The sequence below is a fragment of the Taurulus bubalis genome (genome assembly GCF_910589615.1).
Source record: "Taurulus bubalis genome assembly, chromosome: 1".
In the NCBI taxonomy this organism is placed as follows: domain Eukaryota; kingdom Metazoa; phylum Chordata; class Actinopteri; order Perciformes; family Cottidae; genus Taurulus; species Taurulus bubalis.
This window is the reverse complement of record NC_136589.1, coordinates 28,001,358-28,024,555: the sequence shown is the minus strand read 5'-3', so window position 1 is coordinate 28,024,555 and position 23,198 is coordinate 28,001,358. Positions and strand designations below refer to the sequence as shown.

General features: G+C 41.1%; 1 protein-coding gene across 1 annotated transcript; it reads right to left on the bottom strand.

The window, feature by feature from the left end:
* Positions 1-10,374: 10,374 nt before the first annotated feature.
* On the bottom strand, positions 10,375-17,572 carry LOC306739126 (annexin A13-like). The gene is made up of 11 exons (XM_079221086.1): positions 17,500-17,572; positions 16,686-16,761; positions 15,915-16,009; positions 15,658-15,828; positions 15,170-15,203; positions 14,753-14,832; positions 14,110-14,178; positions 12,853-12,954; positions 12,693-12,768; positions 12,500-12,612; positions 10,375-12,350 (listed from the first exon to the last, which is right to left on the bottom strand). Exons 1-11 carry the CDS (start codon positions 17,512-17,514, stop codon positions 12,231-12,233), a joined length of 951 nt encoding a protein of 316 aa, XP_079077212.1. The 5' UTR covers positions 17,515-17,572; the 3' UTR covers positions 10,375-12,230.
* Positions 17,573-23,198: the final 5,626 nt, after the last annotated feature.

The following is a 23,198-nucleotide window of genomic DNA, read 5'->3' as shown; positions in this document are numbered from 1 at the left end:
CGAGAGTGAGTGCTGAAATGCTCAGAGGTCAGTCTATAAGAAACCACTTAAGCACGTGACTTTGCCTCCACTGCCTCTGTAGATATTAGCTGAACTTCCTGTGATATCAGGAAGTAGATTAAACTGCATTTATAATGAAGCAGAGTGAGGTTTACTTTTCTATTTATGTTGAGGCGCTGTGCCGCAGCTACTGAACGTGATGTGCTTGTCTTTTCTCTACATTTCATTTTTTTTACAGTACACAATCATGCTAGAGCCACACTGGTGTTTAACACCTCTGTATACTCTTGTTAGTTGTGTTGCACATATCAGGAGGGGATATATTATACCTTTTTGTGAAGTGAAGGGAGTTTGGTGACGTCAGCAGACTTCCTGCATGACTCTTGAAGTCTGCTCCAGCTCTTATATACTTTTCTCTTTGCCAGTGCTTTAAGAGAATCATTTACAACTATGTATTCATATCTCCCCCTGCATTATAACTGCAGTGTAAGTCTCCTGCATTTAAGCGTTTTTTGTCTAATGTAAAAAACTCTGCATTGCCATGCTGTTGAAAGGTACTTTACAAATAAACCACCTTACAGTGGTGTATAGTAACGAAGTAGAAATACTTCGTTACTGTACTTAAGTCGTTTTTTGGCATATCTGTACTCTACTTTACTATTTATATTTCTGTTTACTTTTACTTTTACTTCACTACATTTTGCAAAAAAAACTGATACTTTCACTCCGAGACATTTCCCCTGAAACCTTCGTTACTCGCTACAAAATAAAATCTATCTTTAGAAGAAGAAAAAAACACATCCGGGACTGTGGTGGAACACAGACTCCACCAAGCAGGTTTTGCGAATCACAATATTCTGCATTTTCCCTCTACATCCTCTAGCCCAGCGCTCCCAAACCTTTATGCGTCACAGACCGGTTACGTGAAGACAATATTTTCACGGACCGGGTCCGACCTCGGGGAGACGGGAGCGGCGACACCTGACGTGTGTTCGTTATGTCCAGTCTACTGACTCTACTCCTAACTAAACCTTTAGTCCAGTCTACTGCTTAACTTATAACCCGCTGCACAAAGACAGGATGTTGAAATGGAGGCAGGTCTCAGGATACTCTGCCTTGGTTTTAATCCAGAACACCGACAACGTTTCATTTTTAGAGTAACGTAACATCTTGACATGTGTAAAGTGGTTCCGTCTGAGGTTACCACAGACGGATGTATCCGGTCATTTTTCACAATAGAACATCTTTAATGTCTTGATTTTTTTACTCTAATTTGAATTTTTCATTCATTCTTTCTGTGCGGCCCGGTACCAAGGGACCCACGGCCCGGTAGAATGAGCATACTTATAACCACACTGTTACAACTCCTTCATAGTGTCATATTGCTGTTTGGAGAATTATGATGATAAGTTCATAGTAGATGCAATATATTATGTTGAACATAATATATATGGATGGATCACAGCCAACCCAGTTATTTTATCAACACAACTCCTGGTCCTTGGTCATGGTGGCCATAGCACTTAAAAGAATAAACTTCATAATTCTCAAAATTCTGACCCTTTGCTTTTTTCTTAAAAGCATGTACTTGTACTTTTACTTTCAATATTTAAGTACATTTTATATCAGAAAGATACTTTTGATACTTAAGTACAGAAAATATCAGATACTTTAAGACTTTTACTCAAGTAATATTTTAATAGGTGACTTTTACTTTTACTGGAGTAATTTTCCAGTAAGGTATCTTTACTTTTACTCAAGTATGGCTTTTGGGTACTTTATACACCACCGCTTTTGGATACTTTATACACCACCATTCATAATAACTCTATAATAACTTTTTTGACACTCTGCAGGGAAAATGATTCAACTGTGTGATCATTTTGGAGGCTGCAGTTTGGGGAGCTGTGGAATTGAGTTGAATTAGACTGACTGGTGTTTCTATTATTTTGTCCACCCCATTTATTTAAATATGTGCAGGCTGAATAACAGAAACAACTCTATAAAATGCACCATAAACCACAGCCACCACAATGATCTTAAAGTTGACATAGCTCTTCTCTAAAACGGCTTCAACAAAAATCTTCATGAAGTAGGATGCATTGTGGGAAGTTACTGCATTAGTTTTTGGTCTGTGTACAGAATAAACCTGCAACTGAGTGTAGACTACAATACCACAGTTGAAGTTGCAGCAGATTGAGCCAGTCACTGATGTTAACACTATCGCTATGAACAGTGCAGACAAGGAAAGGAATGTGGGAATTTTTATTAAAAGCCTCCAAAGTTGTGAGTGTTTCCCAGTCGTTTGTTCTGTATCTTTTTTTTTAACACATAATTGTTGTCAATATCAGAATCATGTGTGGTCCCACTTTAGTTTAAGTAAGTAGTTTAGTTAGTAAGCATGTCCCTTATGTGTACGTGTAGAGTGTGCATCCATCCTCCAACAGTTATTTATGAAAACAAAAGGTTTCCGACTCAATATATTCATCATGTTTATAAGTAGAAGATTTATAACAAACTAGGGTTTACCTACCGTGTGTGTGTGTGTGTGTGTGTGTGTGTGTGTGAGAGAGAGAGAGAGAGAAAGAGAGAGAGAGAGAGAGAGAGAGAGAGAGAGAGAGAGAGAGAGAGAGAGAGAGAGAGAAGGATCTGTTTTGCCAAGAAAATGAGAAGAGGGAGAAACAGTGTTTCTAATGTGGGTTAAAGCTTTAATCAAAGCCATGTGCGGTCAGGGAAGGGAAATGAGAGTGGCAATACACTTTAATAAAGTGTACATTTTACAGGAGAGGCAGGTTTGGCTTCAGAATATCACAGAGTCCACCACTGCTCCCTAATTTAGTTCTACATAGATCAAAGCTTTGATGCCATATAAAGCAGACTCTAATTCTGACAGGGGTTGTTAAAAAAAAACCCACTGTTCCGGTCATCAAAATAAATGGCAAAAAGAAAGGGAAAAAGTTAGAAAGGAATACAAATGTTCCCTTTAAATAATGTAGTTAAATGTGAAGCAGAAACAAACATAATCTAAATATCTGAAAGTCCACTGCACTATTTGGAGCTTCCTAATATAGTTCGGGTCACTGTACATACTGTACATCTGCTCGTGAATGACCCACGGCGGGAGTGTGAGAACAAACATAACATTAGAATAGTCCAAATATCTACCACATGCACAGCTTCAATAGGAATGGTGTGACTCTGCAGAGTGGTATGTCCGGGAAAGCTACGGGTTAATTTAAGACTAGGAGCAAAGCCTGTTGCCAATTAGGAGCAGTGAGCGCCACATGTGGGCTAGACGTAGCTATCTCCAGAAGGGGCAACGGGGGTAGACACCGCGGTGTGCGCAATGGAGACAAGCTAAATGTCTGTACGACCACTTGTTCAACATCAAGTTATTGATTTGGGCGATTCTTTCCTCTTAAAGACATGATCAAACAAGCTCCACGGGACTGAAGGATTGATGCGAAAAAAGGGGCCACCATTCACCCGTGGACTGATTTTGTTTTTACCTTTCAGCATTGCAACATGGCAGGGATCTCTACCATATTTGTACTCTGCGTAGCCTCTCTACTCAGTGGGGCCAAGAGCGTATCTGAGAGCTGCCGGGGGACGCGCTGCTTCCACGGCCAGGACTGGAGACCGTGCGTCGGAGTGCATTGCCAGGGGCGCACTGAGGCTGCGGATTCCCAACAGTTTCGCAGCTCTGCACAAACCAGGCAAGGACAAGTCTACCCGAGTTACCAACAGGATGCTCATTTCAGTCACCACCAAGCCCAGAGCGCGCCGCTGGCACCGTACAGCATCATCCAACCTCAGCAGGGACGCTTTGCGCAACCAGCGGGAGCAGACGTCACCAGAAGGACAAACCCGAGAACCATCACGGCGGAGGTGTTCCACCCCGGTTGCGCCGGCGGGACCTGTGCGACCACTGTCTCTCACCGCTCGACGAGTGATGACAGCGCAACACGGGAGTGCAAAGGGATTGGATGTAAACTTCCTCTTCGGATGCGCCAGAAGCCCAAACCTTGCGTCGGAGACGGTTGTGGCACGCATGGAGGAGACGACGGGAGAGGACACTCTTCCCCGGTGCACGTGACAGACAGAGCGGCGCAATTTCTGGATGAGCTTCCAGACTTCGGGTCGGAACGTGGTGCATGGATACAGTTGACATGTGATATGAAACCAGGTCAGTATAATAAACCTGTAGGAAGTGATTAGCCACAACATGGAAAAATAGATACACGACTCTATGAACGACGGCCTTCTCAGTGAGAAAACAATCTCTTAAATTGTAATAGTTTTCTTTCTTTGCCTTAGGAACCAATGAGGTTCCCTCAGAGGATGCTCTCGTGCTGCATCTGCAGTTGTCCAAGAGCCAGGAGAAGCTGGTTGAGGCCCTTAAGGGACAGCAGGACGAGGTCCAGGAGCTGCAGAGGCTCCTCAGTGAGCAGCAGGGTACCCTGGTCAACCAGCAGAGAGAAATACTGGAACAACAGAGGAAGATGTATGACCAGATGGAGCAAGTAAGGCTGCTGTGATTGATGATGATGCAGGAGATGTTGTTGTTGGTTACTGGGCAGTAGAGAAGCATTACACATTTATGTTGATGAGGTGGATGGAAAACACCTGACCTACAGAAGTTGTATGTGCTAGATGATACCGACCGCTGACCTCCCTGTGGTGGATTTTTTCCATGTGTGGATCAGAGGAAAGGGATGTTCTGCACCACAATAGAGTGCAATAATACACAGAGCAGAATGATAGGGCCTGCATTGATTAATCATACATTTATTTATTTATATATATATATATATATATATATGTATATACATTATACAGTCCTTCCTTCCAACATTAGTCATGGTGATTATTATCAGGATCATACCAAAAAAAGTTTGCGTTTTTTTCTTCTTCTTTCTACCTTCAGGTTAAAGCCCAGTACAACACAATGATGGAACGCATCAAACAAACATCTCTCCAGAACCTCCAGGGGGAGATAGACAGTCACATGGAGACCATGAGTGGGCAGGCTAGAGCTCACCAAGCACAGCAGGCTCTCTCGCTGCACAAGGTGGACATGGAGGAGAGCGTGATGGAGGTGAATCAGGAATCAAAGGTGTACACATGTATTATAGTGTATAGAATACAACATAATACATGTCTAATAATAATCTTATATCAGTTCGGAACAAATGTGATCTTTTGCAAAAGCATGCACTGCACTATAGAATAACCCAAGTAATTAAGTAAAAATACTTTGTCTTGAGCTACTTCAACTAGCAAAATGGATTAGACAAGTAAATTACTTATTTGCAATACAATACATCTGGTTAGCTATTCCGCATAGCCATCTTTATATGATGTACAGACCTGACTGTGATGTTCAATAACATGTTTGATGCCGCCAGGTGGGGCGCTCCCTGCTGGCCTGTGGACGCTGTGGTCCTGAGGAGTACTGTGGCTTCAGCAGCGGTCATCCTCGCTGTGAGAAATGTACCATCTGTCCTGCCGGCTTCTTCCTGGCCGCACAGTGTTCAGTGCATGCTGACAGGATATGCCAGGTTAGTACTACTATCTTTATGACAGTTCAACTCATGGACATAAACATGACTCATATAATAGGACACAACTTTAGCTTAAAGAGTGGGAGACAAAACAAAGTTTGTGTTGGTGGGTCCTTGAGTTTCAGCAGATGTGGCCACTGTCTCACCACTGAATACTGTCTCGAGTAGAAATCATCTTGAGTAGTCATGACAGAGAAGACAAACTAAAGAAACATGCAAACAGGATACTGTGTGTGTGCAGTGTGGTGCCGTGAGGGGTTTGGGGTTTGTGGAGGGTTGTTGTGCAGGAAAAAAGCTGCCTGCTCTTTATGAGGGGGTGAGAGTGATGCAAACAATAAAGCTGTGGCCGGAAAACCAAAACAATGAGCTAAAGACGGATATCGGGTGACTTAGAGTATTAGTCAACGCTGCTTTCAAATTGATTTAAAGTGTTGATGTATTCCTCGTTACAGGACAGAGATGAATGCCTTGAAATAGCTGATATGTGTGGAGACCAACAGAAATGTCTTAACACTCCAGGTAACATGAATTACTGAGAACTTTTGTCAATATTGCCTGCATTTGATTTCAACTTTAATGTCTCATTTGGCCCCACTTGCATTTGTTGAACTCCAAACTTAGTTTTAGACTTAGCTCTTTGTTTCCATCTCATCAGGTGGATTCAGGTGCCAGGGCATGACAGAGCGAGAAGCCAATTCAGGAATGTGTGGGCACGGCTACTTCTACATCCCGGACATGGACGAGTGTCAGGCCTGTAATGAGTGTGATGGAGAGCCCGTGGCTTCACCTTGTACCTTTACCACAGACACCATCTGCTCCGGCCATGCTGCTGCTGGTGACAGCGCCCTTTCTTTGTCCTGGTCAGGAGATGTGAGGCTGCCTGGCGCTAAAGGCCACACCCTGGCTCACGCCTTCCCTAGCGTACAGCTTCACATCCAGGAAAGAGGTGATGCAGGTCTGCTGTCGGCTGAGGACGGGCGCCTGGTGCTGAGGCAGCACGGTCTGGTCTGGCTGGATGAGAACCTCTCTGTGAGCCACGGCTGTCGGAGCTTCATCCAGTTGTGTCTGCGTATTAACAATACAGACGGCTCTGAAGGTCGTGACTTCAGTGGCATCAGGGTCGAGCAGCGGGAGGGAAGGTTGCTCCAGAGCGTCAGCATCAGCGGGGTAGCAGAAGTCGCCCCGGGGCACATGATCTCCCTCTTTCTCCGGAGCGCCAGCGACCACTGTAACCAAAGCAGTGAAGGTCTGCAGCTGTACGGCCCTTTAGCAGCTCCGCTCAGTCTCCTCTGGCTCTCCCATGACACCGGGGCTGTTGCCATGACAGCACAGGCCGTTGTGTCCGCGCACTACCACACAAACTATCGCCCAGTCTTCCGCACCACCTCCACCTCTGACCCTTACGTGGTGGGGCTGACTCATGATGGCCGTGGGATCCGTTTTGCAGAAAGTGGTACTGTGCGTTTTGTGTATCAGCAGGCCATGTACTCAATGGGCCAGGCGTGTGTGAGTGAGGGCTTCCAAATGTTGGCGTATCTCAACCATAATGGAACGGGTATGGAGCTGTGCCGTACCTTCAAACCAGGCGTCCACTATCGAGACACTTCCTTATCTCTGTCTGGAGCGGCAAACGTTGGCCCTGGGGACACACTGGCCTTTGAGATCCTCTCTCCTGCTCAGTGCAACGTACGGTTCTTTGGCGACGAGACAGGCATCAGCATCCTCAGCTTGGTTTGGGTGCCCGCTGCTCTCTCCTCTTCTCTGTCTGCCTCCGTGTCTCACACCGGCCTTCCCTCAGGAGCGGTTCGAAACAAGCCGCTGTTCTTCCGCCAGACCAGCGCTCAGGTGTCCCAGATGGGGCTGTTAGGGAAGGGATCCACAGATCAGAGACGAGATTTTGTCTTCAGGGAGAGTGGCACAGCCAGTGTGGCTCTGGATCTCAGACTTATTCACTCGTGCAACCTCATCAAGGTAACTCTTCTCAGGCGAAGTGATCCAGAGGGGTCAGGAGGAGGCCGAGAGGCAGAGGGTTTGCGACCTGTCACCCTGGCCCAACAGGTTGGTGGTCAGATGCCTGAGGGAAGCCTTTGGGCCAGTGTTAGCCTGCGGGCGTCTTTCCAGGTCCGTAACGGCACAGCGGTGTTCTTCACACTGGACTGCGTACGTGGGCGAGTCAACCAGATCAGCTACCAAACAGGAAGTGGAGTGTCAATCCTCTGGGTGGCAGCATAACATAAGAAAGACAAAAAATAACCATGTTTTTTTATGTGGTTTCCAGTTCAGTTGACCAGATGTTAAGCAATTTATACGATCGAGTAGTTTCATTGGTTTGATCATTTAGATTATCATTTTGGGAATGACTCTTATTGCTCTCTTGCCTGGAGTTGAAAAAAGATTATTGAAACCACTCTCATAGCTGGCTGTCAGATATAAATCTACAGCCAGCAGCCCGTTAGCTTAGCTTAGCATAAAGATTAGAGACAAGGAAGAAAAAGCAAGCCTGGCCTATCTCTGTTCAAATGTAACAAAATAGTATGTTTATTAGCTCATGTTATAATCTCTTGCTTGTTTAATCCATCCAAAAATAAAAAGTGGAAACGTAGTTGTAGTTTTATGCCAAGCTGGCTGCTTACCATTGCTCCAAGCCTTTGTGCTAAGCTAATGGTCTCCTGCTGTAGCTTCATGTTTAATTAACAAACATGAGAGTGGTAAGTTATCGATATTGTCATTTCTCTCAACTCTTGGAAAGGATGAGAATAACCATGTTACCAGGGTTCAAGTTTGATTACTTGCACCCAGAGCAAATAAAGTGACGTCGGTACCGGCACAGTATTACAGACTTTAAACTAAAACCACCATACAGTTAGCTGAACTAGCTAGCATTGTGTGATGGAAAGTAACTAATTACATTTACTCAATCACAATTAATCAAGTACTGTATGTCCTCAAAAAAATTGAGGTACTTGAAGTATTTCTATTTTCTACTTTATACATCTGTTCCACTACATCTCAGAGATACGTTTGTGACATACTTTTTACTGCACTATATTAATATATCAATAAGACATTTGGGGTCTAAGTATTCAAATGTCCTAAAAAGTCTTATACTGTACATGGACAACCCTGGAGGTACCCTGATTACTCAAATTTGAACTATTCCTTTAAGCTGCTTTGTAGTGAGTAGCCTATGGCTAATTTGGCTTTTTTTGTATTTCGTGTAAAAAAAAAAAGCTCAAATATGACTTTTATTTAAAAAAGTAGCATTACGTATCAATCATTGTATTTATATCAATGTGAGTATTACTATTTGATAGGCCTAATCATTTATTCCAAAGTAAATCAGTTTTCAGCTTTTTCGTGTGCTGTACTTCTGTCTTTTATTTATGTAATTAAGTTACTCTGTTGACGCCAGAGGACCTCTAGCTTATTCCCACTGTGACTACAGTATTTTCTGCCGTCACTATAAGCGGTTGACTGGTGCTGGTTTCATTCAGGAGTGTGTTTTTTAAGAGCATGTGTTTCATGTTAGCCGCCATTCTTCTAATGTGAATATCTACTGCAGTGCATGCCTTGTTTAATGACCACTTTCTGCATGTTATGGACTTAAAGAGAATCATGTGTTTCACTAAGGCCTCGTTGACACTAAACTGTCCCGGAAAGACACCACGCTATCTTAAATATTAACACCTTAAAGGTATAGTTACTGTTTACTCAAACTAGACTGCAACTAAGTGTATATTTGATGTTTTATATTAAATCGAATAAAAATAAAATAGTTTTGCTGGATTCTTTTGCTGCTGCCTCTTTTTCAGGACTCTGCTTGGTGAGAAATGGATTCCAGTCATTCACACAAACTTTTGAAATTCTTTTTCGTCTTGGATAAAAGCTAGCAGCAATTCCCGCACTTGCTCACTTAAAACCTTTTGGAAACTACTACTACTACTATTTTTTCTTCCTGTGTTCAAGTAGTGTTCAAGAAGTTGTATGAACCCCAAATGAGTTCTAATACTTGTGTTATTTTATATAATTTTTTTCAGAATCTTTTTGCGAAATGTTCTATATTTTCAAAAAAACAACTTTTATACGATATTTTAATCATAACTATGAACATCCAGCTTGATATGAGCCAGATTGCCCAAAAATGCCTCCTCGAGCGGTCCCCGGGTTTTTCAAACTGTATGGTTCAGAGCCTTAACAAAGGCCCACATACTAATAAGACATCTTTTTGGAAAGACTTGGACCTAAATAATCGGAATCTGCACAAATAATAAAACAAAGCATTGGCATTTTAGGAAGGAGTTTCCGCCACTGCAAGGGTTACAGTCATTTAGAAGTTTACATGAAGTTAAACAACCATGTGGTTGCAGAGATAATTATTTAAATGTTTTTTTTGTCTGAATAGGCGCGGGAGGCTTGGTGCACTTTGTTTCCAGAAGGTTATGAAAAACACTCATGTGTTTTCGCTCTAAAGCTGAACTTGGTCTGGCTAGCTTAGGTCTACTGTATGAGAGGTGCTAAGTGTTAGCAAATATTTAGAGAGAAATATTTGCAAATTTCCCCGCTGTGGGACTAACAAAGGATTATCTTATCTTATATCACATATCTTATTCACTTATTTTGTGTAATATATCACAAATTGTCAATCTGGTTTGTTGTAATGACAGGGATGCACTCGTCCCATCCCAAATCTCCCATATCAAGACTGATAGGTTGTGCTTGAAATTGCATACTAAAGTACTGTGTCCTATAGACCCGACCAGGGGGCCACTCCTCTAGTTGCAAGAAGAAGTGTGACTGTAAAAAATTACCCTAGTTCTCACTTGATTTATTCCCTCAGTAAACTTTGTATGCATGAGTTTATGGTTTCGATCGCCAGTTTCAAGTCTTCAATACGGCATGAGTAAATGATGGCCCCATTTAAAGTAGCATAGATGAATACCAAGGCATAGTGTGGTCTCGGAGTTGTATATGTTTTTGTCTTACGACTTTAACCCTTTCACACTGTGTTTTCAGTTCATTAAACGTGTATCATGTCTTATTCAGCGTTTGAATGTACTTAGCTTCACCCTCTCGTGTCACTTCTGATTCCAAGAACCAAGATGGCGACGGCCAAAATCCCAAACTCGAGGCTTCACAATAGCAGCAGACCGCAAACCAATGGGTGACGTCAAGGCGACTACGTCCACTTTTGCCATACAAAGTATGAATAGTGTGTTGGTTTGCGATTTCAAAGACATAATCATAATCTTACAGTAATAATCCTGTCATTACATTTTCCCTCTGTGCTGCAGTTAAAAACCTGGAGAATGAATTGAACAGGTTTGCTCGAGGCAGAAGCTGCCAGGTGTTTCCTATTACACATCAAAGAACAAAGGATATTTTTCATGAATTCAAACAGTTGAAATTATATTAGCTCGGTAGTTAACCTCCTAACGGCCTTCCTACGCACGTCCACCGACAGCCCCTCTTCATTCTTAATGTCCTGCTGCTCCACTTTGGCATACGATCAAAACGCATATTACGACCCTGAGCATATGTTCTATGAAAACCAGTAGACCAGTCAATGTTATTGTTTCAGCCTTTGAAGCTATGACCCCCAGGTTAGTGTGTGTTATAGATTATTCAATAAATCATGACTTTTAGGGAATTAGTGCCATTATTATGCAGGTTTGTGTCTTGAAGGTGCTGGAGTGTCTGGGATCAAGAGTGCCGACACAATCGTTTCCCGCTCCAGTCGGCTAATTCTCTCTAGTTCAAGGTTGCTTGACCAGATTTTACTATGAATAAATCATGAGCAGCACAGTTTATGAACTAAGCTTAAATATTGTGAAAAACATTTGTCAGAAACTAGACACAAGACAAGAAGCAGACCTGAGTCTAGTAACAACAGAGAAAGAGAGCATATCATGAGACAAATTAAAGGCACCTCCAGGCAGATGGATGACTTGCTGGGTGAGTTATGGTGGTCTGACGATGATAAACGTTGAAAGAAAAAAGGTCAGAGCCCCACAGGATAGTGAGTGGAGTGCTGTCTGGCAGGCTAGTTGCCCTTACACATTAGCACTCAGAATAATAGAACACAGATGGAGGGAAAGACAAGCGTATGAGTGTGTGGAGTGGTATGGGTGTGTCTTTAGGCAGGGCATAGGTTCTTTTGGATGCATGCATGATGGAAAAACAGATGTTAATGATTAGATCCTACCTAGAAACATTATCAGATGGCTTTTAGAATTCTCTGCCAATTTACCCAGCCTCCAAAGCCTGATCTGGACTAAAACTATTAATTTGGATAAATACACTAACAAAATGCTCAGCTGAACAAGTTCCACATACGTTCAACAATGCTGCCATAGTATTGTTAAAAGGAATAACATGCATTGTATGTTGGAATACAACTGTGAGAGAAGTCCCACTGAGTGTTATGTCCTTGGAAAAACATTGTATTCAAAGACTATGAATGTAAATGTATCATTTGTAAAACACTGTATAATATAATAATGAGTTGGTTTTTGGTCCATGCTGCAATGAGAACTGACTGTCAGAAAGACGTCCACAAAGGGACTGAGTAAGACGGGTAATAAGGAGTATAAAGAAGAGGAGGAAGGATGAGGGGAAAGAATATTTCACATTGGTTAAATAAGGCCTGTAGAAGGAAGGTGAGAAGTTTTAGTGCAGGATCTCAATGAGGAGGCGTTTGAAGTCTCCACTACACTCTGAATCCAGAGCGTCTTTCAGGGTGACATCGTACTTCTCCAGGTACATGTCCTTCACTGTCTCCAGGTCGATCTGTGGATTGACAAGATAACACTGCTGTCAAAAGAAAATCCCTTTTTAATAACTATTTTTGGGATTGAGCATCAACATGGCCCAAAAATACTTTTAGAGCACATTTATGTTTTTCCGTAATTTGGAAATAAATTAGACATTTGACTAGCCTCGGAGCGGCCTACAATCATCCGAATGAGTGTGTCTTCATCAGTGCCCAGTCCCTTCATGGCGGCATTAAGGCGTCGGGCAAAATACAGCTGCGGGTTCTTAGCACACCTGACTTTAAAACACACAAAGGCAGCAGCCGTTATTGCAAGAACTGATATTTCATGGCTGTTGAAGAATTACAGTATGACATACCCAGAGTTATGTAGCAGTCCTTGAGAGTTCCAGTTGCTTCAGAGTTAATGGTGTCCAAAATGTCTGTTCCTGAAAGCTGTAAGACAATAAGTTATCATCATAACTATATAACTATATATTAACAATGATAAGAGACTCATAAGAAGCTTTTTTTCCTTACCGACTCATAGATCTTGAAGGTGGCCTGAAGCTGCAGGTAGTTTCTGTGTGTCAGGATGAAGGTGAAGGTGGACTCATCTGTGCCACATCTGCCTTCCCCTGCCTGACAGTCACAAAGGAGGAAATAATACAGCAACATTAGTGAGTATTAAGGATAAAAAGATGGTTTTTTTTACAGCCTGGGTTATATTTTTGCAGGCCAACCTCATACTTTAGCATCACACTCGTTCCCTCAACACAAGGTTTTTCATTTGGATTAATGATTATTGCAAAAAATAAAATCTTTTATGAAATTTACACGTTTTGTTTAGCAAGATAATCTTCACAAATAAACACCCCTTTATGATTTTTTAATCATGGATGCAATTGGCAGAAGAAAAAAACGATGGAACTACGCCATGATTGCATGAGTAAATAATGCGTAATGCTTTGAAGTCTCATTTAGCCCCTTGTTAGAAACCACCTTTTTAAGACACAAAAGTAAAAACAAAATGTATTTACTGACATATTTTGTATTTTGGAACAAAGCATTAAAATCTCTTGAGCTTGTGACCTTATGTCAGGCATCTTACCAAAAACACATTAAAAGAACCCATTAACTTCGGGAAAAGGGAACCGTAAATACAAAAATGCTGAATCATTTCTGAGTTTTAGGACTCCTTCCTATCGCACTCTAGTTGGTCATAAACCAACGTAGGGGGTAAATCAACATGTTGACATGATGGTGCCAGATGAAAAGTCAGAGAGATGCATCCTCTGAGGACCATGAATGTCTGTACTAAAATGTCAATCCATCGAGTTCTTTCAGTCTGGACCAAAGTGGTGGATAAACATCTCTTAAAGAACTGACTCTGGTCATTATTATATGAGGATTTGTCTGAGAAACACCATAACACCTCAATGTAACATGTGAGATGTGAGGAACCGCTTGATATTCTCGCAGACGTTGACACATCACTGTATCAGCACACCTTTATATTTGCACGGTGTTAGCGAGAAGTTTGAGATGAAGCTTCACACATTAGTTGTGAATTTCCACAAAGATCCCACAATCCTGTTCTGTAATAAAAAACACACTTCAACATCACCACAAAAAACAGCTTTGATTTAATAAGATCTGTACTTGTGAGATTTGCCAATCATCCGGGGCTCATACGCTCAAACATATAAATCTAGTATCACATTACCCCTGCAAATTCTGGTATTATTTAAAGGCAAACTCTAATTTGAAGGAATCATGCAGCACCTGGGAACGTACCTCAAACAAAGATGTGGCATCCTGTTCGGCTAAAGCCTCATCCACTTCATAGCCTTCGTCTCTGCTCGCCTGCAGATATAAAGGGGCATGAGAAGAGGGGGATATAGAGATATGAAGGGGAAGAAAGGTTTAAGTGGATGAATAAGGGAGGTGGATAAAAAAAGTGAGGGCAAATATTTAGTGTGTGGAGGAGAGGTCAAAAAGATGGATTACAAAATAATCTCAGGCATTTAATGGGATAACAATCATCTGCTCCACATCAATTGTAAATAGTGGAAGGCCTCTTTGGATCGACGTCGCTGTAGAACATGAGCCACACTGTTTGTCTTTTCTTTTTGGGGGAAGGAAGAGCGAGGGGAAGCACAAACGGAGCGCTGAAAAAGTTGGCACAGAGGCCGAGCATGCCGATGATGTGACGCGTGACGAATGTCTCAGTGGGCGAAACACAGCATGGACAACAATTCTGAGAGACATTATCAAAGTAGTATTTTTCTTCTATGTATGGCTTCCTTCCAGATTTAAGACTTCCACCTAATTGCACTTGAAAATGTGGATCCTTTTTTCTTTGTGTAGTGCAACTCCCCTTGCAATTATCGACGGTGTCGTTCATGGTTAAATAAAGCTAAAAATAAGGATTCTTAACCTGCAGCAGTGAAATCAGTAGGTTCCTCACGTCTCCACTGGTGTCATCCTCAATGTCGGCCTCTAGTTCACGCTCGTGCACTGTAAGGTGAGAGGCAAATATAGTGATATTCTTTACACCATCAGCAAATGTACAATATCTGTATTCAAGTCCTAAAAGCAGAGTGCTACAACACATGTTGCCTTCAGTAAAAGGTGACCCTGACAAGGATCAAATCAGGCTGTAGTTTTAGCCAGCAAGAGAAGAAAACATGGCTCATTACACCATGATTCACTCCTAAAAATGAAACACCCACAACATTATGACAAATATAAAACTTGGTATGTATTTGTTCCACACAAGTCTTTTCAGCATGAGAGGAACATCATATTGTTAACCGTTTACAGGCTGCATGACTCCTTATGGAAGAAAACTCACCCTGTGCATAAGTGTTCTTGTAGCTCAAGATGTCCTGCGAGAAGAAAAGAAAGATGACACTATTCACAGTGAAGACAAATGTGTGTGTCCACCCAGTGATTCATATCCGCCACGAAATTGAATGGGTTCTTTCTCGATCCATGCTATACCCTAACATCACGTTACATGAAAACAGGGCTAGTATTTTTCTCCTTGACGGAGGTAATTATCGCCACACTTTGTTGTTTTATTGATAACTTACCTTCTGGGAAAGTGCTGCAGAGCATCAGGACAAACGTAATATATTGTTATTAACTATAATAACCTATTAGAGTATTACATTGAACCCATTACAAAGCCGTTATAAGAATACCTTATTAGAAAGTGGAATAGAGCCCGTATCATGATGTTTTCTTATAATAGAAACTCAATGGCAGTGACTGCATAGTAACTACGGCATGGACATAGAAACATGTAGTATTAAAGAATAGTATCCCATATTGACAGACCTCATTATTGGATGTGCACAGGATCTCTACAAGCACATCTTCGTCCGTGCCCGCCCCCTTCATGGCCTTCCTCAGCTCCTTGGCGAAGTAAATATGAGGCGGCTCCAACATGGCTATTGTGGCTTTCTCAAAACTACCCGTCAGCTCCTTCTTCAGGACCTCCTCCAACTCCTGAACAAAGACAGAATCAACTGCATGCATGTGTGTGAGTGTAACTATGATAGAGAAAGAGAGAAGACGTGTAGGCAAGTACTTACGTCGTCATACTTCTCAAAGTAGGCCTGTTTGATCTCCACGCGCTGAGCTGCAGAGCGATTGGCCAAGATCTGAATAATGGCCTCTTCATCTGTGCCTGGAGAATATACAGCAGTGCACAATGATTCATCAGGGTGCTTCAAATGTGCTTAACCGTTATATTTCATTATTACTGGACACATTAAGCATTTTTAAGATTTAAGACAGGCCTTTTATTAAAATGTGTCTGTTAAAAATGGGGTACCATTTATTTTGTATTTATTGAAAACTAAATTAAATATAAAAAATACAATGCCCTCATGGAATATAATTGTGCATCAGTAATGTGCATGCCATACCGAGGTAATTTAAGACAGAAATTATGTCATAATTATACTAACTTGAATATTTTCATAATTGTGACGTTTTATTTTTATTTGGGTGGCTGGGTAGCTGCAATGACATTAAATTAAACTGAACTGATCAAAAAAAGAAGGAAGCGTTGCCAATATATTGATAACACAATACAGTGGTTAATAGAGCATCTCCCAGTGGACAGGTGACATTGGCAGATTGCCTTAAAATGTTCCGCATATGTGGTATCAGTCTGCAAACCTTTACCTTGAAAATGAAGGATATTTTTGTTGTTACTTTCGGATTTAGATGTAGTTATAAGTTCTAATTAGGTGATAATGGATGCATTAATTACACACAAATAGAGATACGTGACTCAACAAGAACAAACGCAACCAATTACACAACTAGCGGAATGAGCCAAAGCTTCGGTCACTTACCGAAACCTTTACAGGCTTGTCTAATCGCCTTGATATCAGCTGTGACATCAAAGTCTTCATATGGGACAATGGTTGGCTAGAGAATGAAAAATGGCTGAATCATTAGAAATATAAAACAATATAAAATGCATGCTTACATGTACAATAAATAAATACAATCTAATCATGATCTCAACACATACTTTGAGGAGTCATGATATAATATACATAACAGGAGTAATATATGAATAAATCTGCTAGTTTAAAGTGACTGCCCTCCACTCAAACAGATTACAGTATGCTTGTGGAGGCTTTATTACGTCACATTACATCCAGGCCGTCTCTCCCGCAGGAAAAGGGTGCAGCCTGCGTGATGGCTGAGTCACGGGGCAGCTGCAGGATACATCTCCTCGCCCACCCTCCGGTTCATACAATGCGGCCTTATTGATCAGCGTTTCTGAAACATTCCTCCCTGCTGCCCGCAGTGCTCTTTCCCTTTGCTCAGTTTAACTGCGCAAGTTTTGCTTCTCAGTTCCGACTCTTTACATACGGAAAGTCTTGTTTTCGTCCCCTGAAGAACATCATAAACGTATAAGAATATAGTCTTCGGAAGGCTGTGCGCGCTACAAAATGACACTTCAGTGATCTTTATTAATCTTTTTAATTTACGACTATATGACTTGTATTTGTTGCCATAATCGCGTTATTGAAAACCCGATCTTTCAGAGCTGTAAAAGTAGCGAGTGATAAAGTGAGGTCCCCCATCGCAGTTCTACTGCACTGATTATGAGTTTATTTAGTGAGTTACACATCTATAGTTATCCAGTTGTCCTACCTGCACGTTGCCCATGTTGTTCCAGAACACTCGGTCCAGCTGTAAAGTGACAAACGAGAGCTGTGTGTCCTGATGTGTTGGCTGCTCTGGAGTTGAAGGGATGCGTGTCAAGTCGGGTCGGGTTTTCCTGAAAGGACGCAGCCCTGTCCGGTGCTGCAGCGATGACGTCACTGCCGGGCGGGGGGATGTTATAATTAACGGGACTTGGTGAGGTAAACATCAACTTGTTGTTGGACTAGTTATAATTAATTATTGTAAGTAATTACATAATTTTTATTTTCTAGCTCTCAAGTAGCGTATAGCCTTTTGATATAGACTTGATCTGTTTATTTGAAAGGGACAAGTACCGAGGAACAGTGTCTGAAGTCACTTGTGTAGAGCTAAAGCTCATTTCCAGCACCAGTCCCTTGATGGACATTGATAGTTAAATTTGTCGTTAAAAGTGCATATGATAAGTAAAAACAAGAACAAACAAAGCAGAATGCAAAACGACTCAGTTACACAAATAATGACTAGTTTGTGCCATGATTACAACTCTGGCAACCTTTAAATGTTTTTACTATTAATCACATGTAATTCTTCTTCAAATCTTTACTCTAATACTTTTCAGAAGCAACTACGGTATTACTTTTAACCCAACTACATTTTCTTTCTAGGTAAAGCTGCAGGGGTGGAAGAACGACTTGCTTAAGTGACCTGGCCTGCTATGTATCAAAAGTATAGTAGGACTATAGTACTATATTACTTGTAGTTAAAGAAAAGGAGATACATCAGCAGCTCCACCAGGTTCAAAGCTGCATGTGCGTGTCTGTGGCCGCAGGAGGGAAGAGCTCCATGTCCATAGCAGTGGAAATTATTTTATACATGTTTGCGTTCATGCGTACAAATGAGCATCTTATAAAATGTTGGTTTGTACACTAAAACTTCTAAACAGTAACCTAAGAAAGTTATGGTTCTAATATTAGCTCAATCTCAGGTAAAACATTATAATTCTGCTTACACCATAGTACATCTATAATAATTTTGTTGTGAAAGCATGAACTGTACTAGGATATTTTTAAACTGTGGTGATGTTGTTGTTTTTTAAAGTAAAATATCTATGATCCCTGAAATATAGCCCTAATTGATTCTCAAATCTACACTAAATTATGATTATATCCAATACATTCACACAATGGTTGACTCACAGTCTTAGGAAGGCTGCATGATCACTGTCACGACGGAGCACTAATGAAAGAACCCAAATGCACGACCCGAGGCAGAGAGTAAAGTTCACAAGAATTCCTTTATTGATAAAGGTAATATTGCAACAGGATCGAGTCTCTGGAGAAGGACTGCCGAAGGTTCTCCCGATGTAACTGGGGAGGGACTGAGGCCGGTCGGCAAGGCTCTGACCCGCTGTGGTGAGAGCAGCTGTCTCACTCAGGGGAGTAGAATCGCCAACGTAAACAGTCCAGGGTCATTCACAGGAAGGCAGTCAAACTCGGCAGAGGTACAGGCAGGGATCGGGCTTACTCGGAAACGAAGGGACGTCGGAATCAGAACAGGATATCAGGCAGGAAAAACGCTGGTAAGTTGACTCACAGGTGAAGAAAAACGAACTGGCAACGAGACAAGTGAAGCACAGAGTATATATACACACTGGGAGGGGAGTTAACGAGACACAGGTGAAACACATCAGGGCAGGGAGAGGTAATCACACATGAGGAAGTAAAGACAGCAGACATGACACAGGAGGATGATTTCAAAGTAAAACAGGAAGTGACAAGACAACAACATAAAAGCACTACCGTCTAGTGACGGTTGTGACAATCACTTGTTATTAGATCATTATCATGCTTCTAATTCGAGTGGTAGCAAAAGTATTCAGATCTTTTACTTCAGTAAAAGTATCAATACCATTTTCACAAGTGAAAATCCATTAAAAATGTTTTTCAATTCAAATTATGATCAGCAAAATGTACAAAAGATTTTAAAAAATGATTAAAGTTCAAGCCGTAACAGAGACAGGCCCAATTGAAGGTGATGTTTTCTAGGTCTCTGTCTTAAAAGGAACTAAAACACTTGTTTATCCCCTTATCTTAAATGAGTGGACGGAATGTGGATATGTGGAGTTAATTTGAGTGTTAACAGTTTATGTCAGTTACCTGCAGCCGACTACCCTTCAGAGAGACTGGCACCTCTGCAGCACACCTGACCAAGTAGACTGGCCTGGGGAACTGGACTGTGCCATGCTACCTCAGCCAGAGGGGTGTCCTCTATTCTACACCGCTAGGGAGAGAGGTCTTCTCTCCCCTTCCAATTAACCACGGACTCACCTACCGCTATATATCCTGCAGTGGAAGATGGCTCGGAAGTGTCTCCTGTTTCATGGAGATCTTGTTATGTTGTTAGTCTTGAATTCTAGTTAATGCATTTTGTAATCCTCAACTAACTTATTTTGAATTTATTTATTCTTATTTGTCTCTTTGTTTAGTTTTTGTTCCCCATCTTAAAACCTGTAAATATTATTTCGTGAATAAAATCCTTATTTTTCCCACCTTTACCTGCCAAGTTGCATGGATACCCTGGTCCTTCACAAGTACAAGCACTTCCCTTACAATGCTTGAGTAAATAGTTCCACTACATAAAGCAGGGGTGTCAAACATCCGGCCCGCGGGCCGGATCCGGCCCGCCAGGGGGTCCAGTCTGGCCCGCGGGATAATTGCAACAACATTTAATGTTCACAGCTTGAAGCTGAAAGATCAGCGGACCGCGCCACTAGTATTAAGGTATTCCCCTGGGTCCTAAATCCCTCCAGGTTAGCACCCTATGTACCAATCAAGACATTTGCGAGCGAGTGGTGAATAAGATGGCGGTGGCGGTCCTTTTCGATGTCAGTAAATTAATGTGTTTATTTGGAAAAAAAATGCCGTGATATACCGTGAAACCGCCAGAATCTTACAAAATACCGTGATATGAATTTTTGGCCATACCGCCCAGCCCTAGGGCACGCTATACATTGACCCAGAGTCAGAATTCATTAGACCACTGACATTACTATAAATATTGCTCCACTGCGAGGGAATCTGCAGAGGAGAGCCCAGGCAGGTAAACACTGGGCTGATGTCTGAATTTTTGGTCTTTATGTTTCTAGTTTATTGTAAAAATACCTTAAAATAGTGTTTATCATCCAAAAACCTTCACCAATGATTTAAACATAGAGAAATATTGTCATTATGTATGCGTTAATATGCTGTGATTTTACTGGTCCGGCCCACTTGAGATCAAATTGGGCAGCATGCGGCCCCTTCACTAACATGAGTTTGACACCCCTGACATAAAGAGTCTCGTTGTCCTCATGGTGGCAGTGTTGCACAGGCTGCTACAATTAACACTATAATTAATGTAGCTGCATTTGAGATGTGGCACACAAAAGCAGGTATTTTAAGGTTGAAAGAATAGAGGATGTGTGGCTTTGTATTGAAGAACATTTCTTCAACCTATTTTACATTTTGAAAACTTGGTTGCGATGTGAATTTATGGAAATATGGTTTTATGGAAATATATATTCCTCTTGTTATCGGAATATATATTCCTCTTGTACATTTCAGTATACAGCGAGTAAATATGGTATTTTGAAATAAGTATTTAAGGATGATAACGTTGTTTTGTATACTCTGTGGGGATCTATGGATGACTGATCAATGTACAGCATATACGGAAACCACAAACAATTTAAGTCACCACCCTGATGACGTTGAGAGTTGGGCAACGTGTTTTAATTTTGATAGACACTGGCAGGAGGTAAATATATTATTATTATTAGAAAACTTTCACAAACAATATTGAAAAGATCAAAGATATGAAAAACAAATTGGGGTTTTATAGAAAGATTTAATCCAGAATAGAGAACAGGGTATTGTACATGCAACACAATATGATTGTACAATATAAATACTCCCATGTGGACGCAACAACATTTTGTAACTTTTTGGAGCAACACTTCACAGTAACAAGCATAAAATACATTTAGTGGGCAAGTTGCAACATTCCATTTCATACAGCCTAAAACCATCCGATAAAAAAATCTTGTGAAAGTTAGAGAGTTGTGATGATTCATGTTCATGTTCATTCATCGAGCCTTTTACTTTGTGGATGCTTGATGAGGTTATCTTACACAGGAAGTTCTTGATAAATACAAGACAATGTCTGACATCTATATCTGTAAACCCTATGTGCTCATAATTCTTCTTTAAGTATCTCATAATATATCCAATGGTTTTTTAGGCTTTCTGGTGAATTTTAGTGTTTCATCTGGTATTTTCCATGTCATGCACACATAACCGTAATGAAGCTGAACCGACTACCATGTGTGACTGTATTTCAGAAGGGTGCAATTTGGTGGGTGGCTTATTACAGGAGATGTGGTCTGTTGTTGTTGGAGATGGCGTTGAAATGTTAAATTACTCATCTTGCGATAAAGTGGCAAAAAAAAAGCTTTGGCCATGCATAGTTGGATATGTGGAACGCTTTGAAGGAAGGTGCTTTCAAGCAGATGTAAAATGGGCAACTAAGTGACAGGGAAAAAATGCATTATTCACATCTTCCTCCTTAGTCAGTCTTGGTTTTTCGTCCCTGAAAGACTTCATCGCATTATTTTAGACATGTAGAAATACTACAGCCTCTTTTGAGAAGGAACATCTAAGGCGTAAATAGAGAGTAAACTGTAAATAAATATCAACAGAAGGGAGAGCCTCATGGATATTTCAGTACTGCGCAACTGTAACTGCAAGCCATTTGAAGTATGTATGTACATTATTGATAGCAATGCACATCATTTCAAAAGCCTTGTGTGGTACGTAAGGAGACACATACCATAAGCAACAACATCAAAGACTGCCCCGTCACAGCTGAGTACAAGTTAACCAATGAACATCTAGTTATTGGAGGCTTGATAGTTTTTTCACATGCAATGGCTTTTTTAGAAAAATACCTACTGTATATTTTACTGAAACATAAAGTTTGTCTCATTTTAAAATCAAGCTGTACTATGATCCTTTGTTATTCCCACATTTCACTAATCAAACAGATCATTTTCATGCCATGAATTATATATTTGGCCTAAAGCTGAGGCATCATAGCTGTGTCTGGGGCTTTGGTCTTGCTTCTCAGAGCTCATAGCCAATTTTTTCCTTAGGTCTTGTTTTTCCCTGCTGCCTGCTTGTTTTCATCATCAACATCTGATGCATCAATCTGTACTGGCTTATTGCGTAACGTTGAATATCATCACCTTAACGGGAAACAATGAGCTCATTAGACGAAGCATTTACTATGTGTGTGACAAATGATTGTCTGACTTGCTGGTGAAAAATACAGATATGATTCAATTTCAAATTGCCTTGATGTAATCAATGTGATAAAACATACAGACAATGTAAGTTTGATGAATGTGCAAGCAAATGTGTAGACAAAAAATTCCTCTAAAGTGACTTCAAAGTCGCATTCAATGCAATGTAACACTGATATGTTTGCTATTTAGCAAATAGTTATGGTTGGATTGCATCAATGGACAGCGGAATAAATGTTCTTCTTCTTTTTTTCCACGTCATCCAGAGAAAAACACTTCTCAAATCTCAAAACATCTTTGTCGTTCGGTGGCTCTGTCCTCTGTGCTGTCAGTCTGTGAATACAAAATAATACAATCGTCTCAGCAGTCA

What these genes read in the sequence shown, in the direction of transcription:
- LOC306739126 (XM_079221086.1), bottom strand. An exon ending in ACTTTGAGAAGTATGACGAC is followed by an intron (nt 15,829 to 15,914) that starts GTAAGTACTTGC and finishes GTCTTTGTTCAG; the next exon opens with GAGTTGGAGGAGGTCCTGAA. An exon ending in ATGCCACATCTTTGTTTGAG is followed by an intron (nt 12,955 to 14,109) that starts GTACGTTCCCAG and finishes TGTGACTGTCAG; the next exon opens with GCAGGGGAAGGCAGATGTGG.